The 10,280-nt window shown below is 34.8% G+C and overlaps 1 protein-coding gene across 3 annotated transcripts in view; it reads right to left on the bottom strand.

Moving 5' to 3' along the window:
• Nucleotides 1-1,324: 1,324 nt before the first annotated feature.
• Nucleotides 1,325-10,280, bottom strand: part of LOC142351237 (uncharacterized) — a 427,767-nt gene continuing 418,811 nt past the window's right edge. For all 3 annotated transcript variants that reach the window (XM_075403377.1, XM_075403378.1, XM_075403379.1), the window contains one exon: nt 1,325-2,134. In XM_075403377.1, the coding sequence (XP_075259492.1) occupies nt 1,686-2,134 (449 nt within the window). In that variant the 3' untranslated portion in view covers nt 1,325-1,685. The remainder of the gene's footprint in view (nt 2,135-10,280) is intronic.

The raw sequence follows: 10,280 nt of genomic DNA, 5'->3' as shown, positions 1-10,280 counted from the left end.
CGCCCTTCACACCATAAGTATAAGTCTCCAAAACAGTTTGAGCTGAAACAGAGCTGAAAGGTTCTAAGAGCACTTAATGTCCGCTGGGCGCTACCCGTTTATCCCGTTTTTGATGACAGAAACTCAAAAGCGTCAGATAAAAAATCGTTCAAGCAAAAGATTCTATTAAAAAAAGACCGACAGGACTAGTATAATTGCTAAAAACTTCGTTTTGAGACTAATTAACAAAGTAAATAATTCCTAATGGTCTTTTTGTTCAACCCGCTGAAAGAAAGCTTACTTTAGGATTGTTGTCCAGACTTCTGGTGGAATAACCCTGAATCAGAAGCTTTAGGGTTTAGTAAAATTACATAGCGGACAACTTTGGGTCAAGAGTAGAAGGGGAATAGTGTCTCTATAGGGTCCTAAATTTGACTTTTCACGTTTAACTAGGACCACTAGACAGAAAGGGCTTTATTGCAAACCTTTATCAACAAACCACTCAATTCCTAGAGAGGGCCCTGATTCATTTTCTCCAAAATTAAACTTGTAGACAGCATTTGAAGGCATATATTTACTTTTATCTTGATTGCACCGCTTTTCCATACAAACGCAAACTATTTTAAAATCCATAAAACCCCGCATGCTCAATTATTTTTATTTTGAAATTCAGTTTCCAAGAGACAGCTACGCTTTCATTTAATTCCTCATAAAATCCCCCGCCGTAAACAAAACTTTAAAGTTCAAACAACTCCCCACTTTCAAAACTTCATAAAAGTTCAATTTATCCCAGATATGCCCGCGACAGGAATAATTCCAGTCTCCCAAAGTTGTATTCCCATATTCCAAATAACATGAACTAACAAAATCCTCAAGTTTAAAATAGGTATGAAAATCTGTTATATAACTTATAAAAATATCTCTTCAGAACAAGAAATCAGCTTTTCGGTGGTAAAGTTATTTGCAGGGGGTCCGGAAATTATCCCGTTTTGAAACGTTGCCTATTTCTCTCGCTCTCTCTCGACAGCAACCGAAAGCCCTACTTTTCTATTTGCTCTTCCGGTTTCTTCAGCAAATTGACCTCAACATTTTGTTTTCACACTTTTCATTTCCGGTTTCAAATATTCTGCAACAAAATTACCGATCAAAAAAGACGTTCCATCAATACTATTCGAGTCGTAAAACAAGCACCGCTCCCAATACATTTCAAACTCTTCAAATTAGAGGGCTTAATGACTGAATGCCGTTCAGAGGCTGATGGTGGCAATTAATATAATTTGACATCGAAAGCCTTTGGACTATTATCGAGTTTACTAACGCTAGCTACAGTCACTCAAAACAGGCATCTTATACAACAATTAATTTGACTATTCACTTAGAAAGATTTAAATTTACAAACAGAATTTTCAAAATAAAAATTTACATAGAGTGATTTGGTACAAACTTATTGCAGAGCTTCAAAATTTTTTGTAATTACCAGAAAGATTGCCTACAAGTAGCTGCGATAATTTTTGCCACTACTCCGATCTTTTGATTTGATTACCTAACTTTGTCGAAATAGGACCTCAAAAACGCCGACCAGTTGGATGAAACAACTGCCAATTCAAAAAAACGAGATTATCAAATCAGCGGATAATTAATATCGCAGCTACTTAAATAATGAAATTATGCCATAAAATTTGATCTTTCTACAGTATTATTAATGGTTATACCAAGGTAGTTTGATAGAACAAATGCGGTGGCTGTTGATTGTTCTGCTGTTGTGTTGAAGTGGAAGTTTGCGGCGGATTTTCCTGATATCTCTGAAATCCACTTTCCCGCCCACTTACCCCACTCACCTTCTGTTCCTCTTCTTTTTCTCCACTCTGATCGTTGCTTGAGGACTGATCGAGTGACTGTGGTGGATTAAGAATTTGTGAGTTGGAAGGCAAAGGCGGTGATGACTCCAATCCACCTGATTCATATCCACTCGTATGTCTAGTGTTCACTCTGTTCCGCTCATAATTGTCATCTGCCACCAGTAGTCCACTTCCACTTCCCCGGTATTTGTCATCCTTTTCCTGCGCAATATTTCCCTCCTTTTCAACTTGTGCACCTGTATCCAAACCAGTACTCGTATCTATGTAATCAGTTATCCCGTGAGACCCACGCGCACCTAAAACAATCGAAAAAAACTGCTCCCGGGGGATTCAGTTAAGAGGGAGCTGTAGCCGAGATAATTTGTGATAAGTTCCGACTAGGCATTCTCACCCGCGACCTCTGGCATGGTAGCATGACGCATTAAGCACTCGGTTATCAAGCCACTGTTATCCCATCCTACATTTGGCGTTATTAGCAACTTTTTTTACATTTCAAAAAATTTCAATTGTGTTGGGGCGCTGTCTTTTTTAGATCTGTTCACACATTTTCATGATAAGAGAAGTGATTTTCGTCCGGTCGAAACAGGTGAGACAGAAGGTTAGTTTTCCCGCGTGCATTTTTTCACAAAAATTTCGAAGTAGAGTGACAAAGTGGCGAAGCAGAATTTTCCATTAAAAAAGACACGCTCACGTTTAAAATAATTGCTTCGTTCGAGAGGAAACAAAAATAAAAACATAGCTCGCAGATTGCCAGAAAATAGCCACGATAGCTTTGTAGATCTGTAGTCTCAAGAAAGATGAGAAATTTTTTTTATCTTTTTTAGGCTGATTAAAGGCGTTACTTCATTGATACGTTATATTTTGATTAAGAATCTGTAAATTTTGCTTGCTGCCTCTGTTAGCTGCTCATAAATCTGCTGCAATTAGAGTGTCACTGATGAGACCTTATTTCCTTTAAATAAAGTAAAGAAAAGACAATTTTAGCGAGGAAGTTTTTCAGAGTGAAGTAAGTCACGTGTGACCAAAAACATAACCACGCAAGTGAACAAAAAAGAGAATGAACAAAAACAACTAAGAGTGAAAAATGACGTCACGCACGCAATTCAGTTAAAAATGCATGAACGCATGAACAAAAGGCAAATTCGAAATGCTTGTTACGTCATATGGTCGTAATAAAAATCTTGCCGACGAAATAAAAAACATAGCAGGACAAGTCCTGACACAATTCAAAGAACTTCCACTGACTAAAACAAAGATTAGACAGAATGGACAAACATACCCGACAGATTCCCGGAAATAAAAGAAAATAAAAACAAAAACTGATTTTTGTATAAAAACATTTTTAAGTGCGATTTATTTTGATGTCATTTCGTAATTGAACATACTCCTGTCTCTCAGGGTCTAGTATCAATACCAATAAGCATTATAGATAGAAACCAAAACTTATGAGAACAAAGTTCAAGTATCGGGCATCTAAAAATGGGCTTTATGGGTTTATCCCGTTTCTATTTCTTTGATTTTTTATACTGACTCTCTTCATTTTGAATTGCTTTGCTGAGCAGCTGCTGCTTAAAATCACTTTGAGCACAATGACATAAGTGCAGAATAAGCCTAGAGAAGTCAAAAAGATTTCACGCAAAATGTCGAAAAAGCGGCAAAATGGGTAAAGCGAAAAAAAAGTTTGACGAAGTAAAAAAAACATAGCAGGACAAGTCCTGAAATACAATTCAGATTTGAATGGAAAACTCAGACGTACTCTACCTGACCAGCCAATCAATTAAACAATGCCAGCCACAACACAAAAATCATCAAAAAATTGAGAAACTAAAAGAATCAAAACTAAACAAAATCATACTCATTGCTAAAACTCTTGAAGCTTTTAAACCTGAGGCAAAATTTTCTTCCTTTAAAAATACCTATTTCAAAAATATGTTCAAAAACAAATTTTGTTTCTGAAATTGGTCCAGTATTATATATGCAAGACCTCAAAAATATTCATTGGCCCTTGAAGATCGATTAACTCGAAATTGACCAAAAAATTTGAAAAGAAATCAACTGCAAATTATAAGCAAAGGTTGCTGAAAATCGTGATATAAAAAACTTCAGAATCATTTCTGTGTCTCTAGAGGCTATTCAATAACCCAATTCCAAGATTTAAAAACTCATTGGCCCATAGATCGATAGGAAATATTTTTTAGAAATTTCAAACTTCAAAAAAGAGAAATTGGATCTATTGAAATGTTGAAAGCCATTCAATAGCCCCCTATCAACTATTTAATAACATACTATCAAACCCTGGATGAGGTTACCCAGCTGCTGAGGCAAGAAAAAAAATAAAAACATAACCGACTAACGTCGGGCGAATTGCTCTCAAACGACCGGCGAGCGGTTGGCTTGGTCAGTAGCTAGCCACGGGGGGGGGGGGGGGGGGGGTGCACCGGGGGGTGATGGGGGCAGCACTGGGTGGGGGCGCAAAAGCGCGGTGGTGGGGGGGGGGAGCCAATAGTGGGGGTGGGGGGTCAAAAAAGGGGGGGTGTCAACCTCTAAGAACCGCCCCTCACACCATAAGTCTCCAAGACAGTTTGAGCTGAAACAGACCTGAAAGGCTCTAAGAGCACATAATGCCCGCTGGGCGCTACCTGTTTATCCCGTTTTTGAGGACGAAAAGTCAAAAGCGTCAGACGAAAAATTGGTCAAGCGAAAAATCGCATTAAAAAAGACCGACAGGACTAATATAATTGCTACAAACTTCGTTTGAGAGCAATTAATAAATGTTTTAAAAAACATAAAAAAATTGCAAACTCTATCAAAAAACTTCTCCAGGTTAAATTGTTGGAAACAAATCCCTTGAAACTAAAAACCATGCAGTAAGTTTTTATCAGAACGTGGAATAGGTTTTCTTGAATTTGAGAATTGACTAATATCAAAAACTGACAAAAACTTTAGGAAATCTTAAAAAATTGCAGATTTTATCCAAAAAAGGCTAAAATTCGAGACATTAAAATGTTAAAAACCATTCCATTGTTACTAAACACTATGCAGTGTCCTATTAACAAACCTCAAAGGAGATTACCTGGTCCCTTCAGCTGGAAAAACCGAAAAACTGATGAAAATTTTCAAAAACGAAAAAATGCAAATTTTGTCCAAAAAAATTGCTAAAATTTGTGATATTTAAAAGTTTAAACCAATTCCATGGAAACTAAAAATTTTTTAGTAACTTATTATCCAACCCCTAATGAGGTTTTCGGGCCCCTGGGACTCAAACAACTCGAATAATGACAATGTCAAAAAAATATGAAAGAATTTGCAAGTTTTGTCAAAAAATGCTAATATTCATGATGGCAGAAAGTAGAAAACCGTTCCATTATCAATAGAAACTATGCAGTAATATATCATCAAGCCCCATATCAAACCCTAGAGGAGGTTTCTTGACACCTAGGGCTAAAAAACCTCAAAAAATGACAAAAATTTTCAAAAAACCTAAAAAAATTGCAAAAATTTGTGCTTGTAGTACTAAAACATAATTCATAAAATGGTCATAACAAGCAATGGACTAAAGCCGACTTTGGGCCTCTAATGAAACTTAATGCCCGCTGGGCTTTACCTCTTTATCCCGTTTTGAAAGATCAAAGTCATTGAAAAATGTGTGAACACATCTTAAAAAAAACACAGCGCCCCAATACAATTCAAATTCTTTGAATTGTAAAAAATAGGAGCGCAATAATAGCCGGCTGAGAAGATGAGGGCCGCTATTAATAAATGGATTGGTCAAAATACTTCTCAAGGTTAAATTGTTGAAAACAAATCCCTTGAAACTAAAAACCATGCAGTAAGTTTTTATCAGAACGTGGAATAGGTTTTCTTGAATTTGAGAATTGACGAATATCAAAAACTGACAAAAACTTTAGGAAATCTTAAAAAATTGCAGATTTTATCCAAAAAAGGCTAAAATTCGAGACATTAAAATGTTAAAAACCATTCCATTGTTACTGAACACTATGCAGTGTCCTATTAACAAACCTCAAAGGAGATTACCTGGTCCCTTAAGCTGGAAAAACCGAAAAACTGATGAAAATTTTCAAAAACGAAAAAATGCGAATTCTGTCAAAAAAATTGATAAAATTTGTGATATTCAAAAGTTTAAACCTATCCCATGGAAACTAAAAATTTTTTAGTAACTTATTATCTAACCCCTAATGAGGTTTTCGGGCCCCTGGGACTCAAACAACTCGAATAATGACAATGTCAAAAAAATATGAAAGAATTTGCAAGTTTTGTCAAAAAATGCTAATATTCATGATGGCAGAAAGTAGAAAACCGTTCCATTATCAATAGAAACTATGCAGTAATATATCATCAAGCCCCATATCAAACCCTAGAGGAGGTTTCTTGACACCTAGGGCTAAAAAACCTCAAAAAATGACAAAAATTTTCAAAAAACCTAAAAAAATTGCAAAAATTTGTGCTTGTAGTACTAAAACATAATTCATAAAATGGTCATAACAAGCAATGGACTAAAGCCGACTTTGGGCCTCTAATGAAATTTAATGCCCGCTGGGCTTTACCTCTTTATCCCGTTTTGAATGATCAAAGTCATTGAAAAAAGTGTGAACACATCTTAAAAAAAACACAGCGCCCCAATACAATTCAAATTCTTTGAATTGTAAAAAATAGGAGCGCAATAATAGCCGGCTGAGAAGATGAGGGCCGCTATTAATAAATGGATTGGTCAAAAAAACTTCTCAAGGTTAAATTGTTGAAAACAAATCCCTTGAAACTAAAAACCATGCAGTAAGTTTTTATCAGAACGTGGAATAGGTTTTCTTGAATTTGAGAATTGACGAATATCAAAAACTGACAAAAACTTTAGGAAATCTTAAAAAATTGCAGATTTTATCCAAAAAAGGCTAAAATTCGAGACATTAAAATGTTAAAAACCATTCCATTGTTACTGAACACTATGCAGTGTCCTATTAACAAACCTCAAAGGAGATTACCTGGTCCCTTAAGCTGGAAAAACCGAAAAACTGATGAAAATTTTCAAAAACGAAAAAATGCGAATTTTGTCAAAAAAATTGATAAAATTTGTGATATTCAAAAGTTTAAACCTATCCCATAGAAACTAAAAATTTTTTAGTAACTTATTATCTAACCCCTAATGAGGTTTTCGGGCCCCTGGGACTCAAACAACTCGAATAATGACAATGTCATAAAAATATGAAAGAATTTGCAAGTTTTGTCAAAAAATGCTAATATTCATGATGGCAGAACGTAGAAAACCGTTCCATTATCAATAGAAACTATGCAGTAATATATCATCAAGCCCCATATCAAACCCTAGAGGAGGTTTCTTGACACCTAGGGCTAAAAAACCTCAAAAAATGACAAAAATTTTCAAAAAACCTAAAAAAATTGCAAAAATTTGTGCTTGTAGTACTAAAACATAATTCATAAAATGGTCATAACAAGCAATGGACTAAAGCCGACTTTGGGCCTCTAATGAAACTTAATGCCCGCTGGGCTTTACCTCTTTATCCCGTTTTGAAAGATCAAAGTCATTGAAAAATGTGTGAACACATCTTAAAAAAAACACAGCGCCCCAATACAATTCAAATTCTTTGAATTGTAAAAAATAGGAGCGCAATAATAGCCGGCTGAGAAGATGAGGGCCGCTATTAATAAATGGATTGGTCAAAATACTTCTCAAGGTTAAATTGTTGAAAACAAATCCCTTGAAACTAAAAACCATGCAGTAAGTTTTTATCAGAACGTGGAATAGGTTTTCTTGAATTTGAGAATTGACGAATATCAAAAACTGACAAAAACTTTAGGAAATCTTAAAAAATTGCAGATTTTATCCAAAAAAGGCTAAAATTCGAGACATTAAAATGTTAAAAACCATTCCATTGTTACTAAACACTATGCAGTGTCCTATTAACAAACCTCAAAGGAGATTACCTGGTCCCTTAAGCTGGAAAAACCGAAAAACTGATGAAAATTTTCAAAAACGAAAAAATGCGAATTTTGTCAAAAAAAATTGATAAAATTTGTGATATTCAAAAGTTTAAACCTATCCCATGGAAACTAAAAATTTTTTAGTAACTTATTATCCAACCCCTAATGAGGTTTTCGGGCCCCTGGGACTCACAACTCGAATAATGACAATGTCAAAAAAATATGAAAGAATTTGCAAGTTTTGTCAAAAAATGCTAATATTCATGATGGCAGAAAGTAGAAAACCGTTCAATTATCAATAGAAACTATGCAGTAATATATCATCAAGCCCCATATCAAACCCTAGAGGAGGTTTCTTGACACCTAGGGCTAAAAAACCTCAAAAAATGACAAAAATTTTCAAAAAACCTAAAAAAATTGCAAAAATTTGTGCTTGTAGTACTAAAACATAATTCATAAAATGGTCATAACAAGCAATGGACTAAAGCCGACTTTGGGCCTCTAATGAAATTTAATGCCCGCTGGGCTTTACCTCTTTATCCCGTTTTGAATGATCAAAGTCATTGAAAAATGTGTGAACACATCTTTAAAAAAACACAGCGCCCCAATACAATTCAAATTCTTTGAATTGTAAAAAATAGGAGCGCAATAATAGCCGGCTCAGAAGATGAGGGCCGCTATTAATAAATGGATTGGTCAAAAAACTTCTCAAGGTTAAATTGTTGAAAACAAATCCCTTGAAACTAAAAACCATGCAGTAAGTTTTTATCAGAACGTTGAATAGGTTTTCTTGAATTTGAGAATTGACGAATATCAAAAACTGACAAAAACTTTAGGAAATCTTAAAAAATTGCAGATTTTATCCAAAAAAGGCTAAAATTCGAGACATTAAAATGTTAAAAACCATTCCATTGTTACTAAACACTATGCAGTGTCCTATTAACAAACCTCAAAGGAGATTACCTGGTCCCTTAAGCTGGAAAAACCGAAAAACTGATGAAAATTTTCAAAAACGAAAAAATGCGAATTTTGTCAAAAAAAATTGATAAAATTTGTGATATTCAAAAGTTTAAACCTATCCCATGGAAACTAAAAATTTTTTAGTAACTTATTATCCAACCCCTAATGAGGTTTTCGGGCCCCTGGGACTCACAACTCGAATAATGACAATGTCAAAAAAATATGAAAGAATTTGCAAGTTTTGTCAAAAAATGCTAATATTCATGATGGCAGAAAGTAGAAGAGGAGGTTTCTTGACACCTAGGGCTAAAAAACCTCAAAAAATGACAAAAATTTTCAAAAAACCTAAAAAAATTGCAAAAAATTGTGCTTGTAGTACTAAAACATAATTCATAAAATGGTCATAACAAGCAATGGACTAAAGCCGACTTTGGGCCTCTAATGAAACTTAATGCCCGCTGGGCTTTACCTCTTTATCCCGTTTTGAAAGATCAAAGTCATTGAAAAATGTGTGAACACATCTTAAAAAAAACACAGCGCCCCAATACAATTCAAATTCTTTGAATTGTAAAAAATAGGAGCGCTATAATAGCCGGCTGAGAAGATGAGGGCCGCTATTAATAAATGGATTGGGAATAACCGCTTCGAAAAAATTGATTAAAAAAAGCAAAACTCGAATTCAAAATGCCGCATGTTAACCAAAATCAACCAGAACAAAAATTTCACGTCGCAAAACTACTTTCTTTTTCGCTCCACTTCCTGTTTAGACGTGACCGAAATCATCACATCAATTTGACTTCAACAATTATGACAATGTGTGAACAGATTTTTAAAAAGCACCAATACAAGTCTGTATCTTTCAACGTGATGATTTAATTGTAGAATGTAAAACTATTTCCCCTCTTCATAGCTTTTCATAGCCATTCGGATACGGTATCTAAGGGCCTTCAAATGGCGTTAAATTAAACTTTGTCGATCTAAACTTTAGTCAATTGCTTCCAATTACTTCCTTTAGCTTCTTAAAATTGTGAATGATAACAATTCATGTCACACAGAACTCAAAGCTCGGGACATGAACAGTCACTGGAAAAATTAAAAGCGGTCAAGCGGAACATTTGTATTAGACTTACAAGATTAAAATAATTGCTTCAAACATTGTTCCAGAGAAACTGAACAATAACATTGACAAAATGAAAAATAATTGGTCAATTAATTTAATTTTCCACGAGAAAAAAGCAAAAACTGCCGACGCTTCGTCATTTATAATTCTAACAAAAGTTTCCGAAATCAACTCAAAAATATCATCTAAAAACGACTAAGCTAATCAAATCCAAGTATCTAGTACGCATTTAGTTACTCCCACGCTTGATGCTAAAAACTATTGTTCGGTCTTTCTCACCTGTGTGAATCAAAGCGGCTCATGCAAAAAACAACTGATAGATTGTCGGAAAAAAGCCACCATGGGTTCCCATAACCTCGATTGGGATTCAAATAGAAATTATTTTATTAGAAGCATTTTAAAGTGCA

Source organism: Convolutriloba macropyga, chromosome 12, assembly GCF_964194025.1.
Source record: "Convolutriloba macropyga chromosome 12, txConMacr16.3, whole genome shotgun sequence".
Classification (NCBI taxonomy): domain Eukaryota; kingdom Metazoa; phylum Xenacoelomorpha; order Acoela; family Convolutidae; genus Convolutriloba; species Convolutriloba macropyga.
This window is presented reverse-complemented; position numbering and strand designations above follow the sequence as displayed.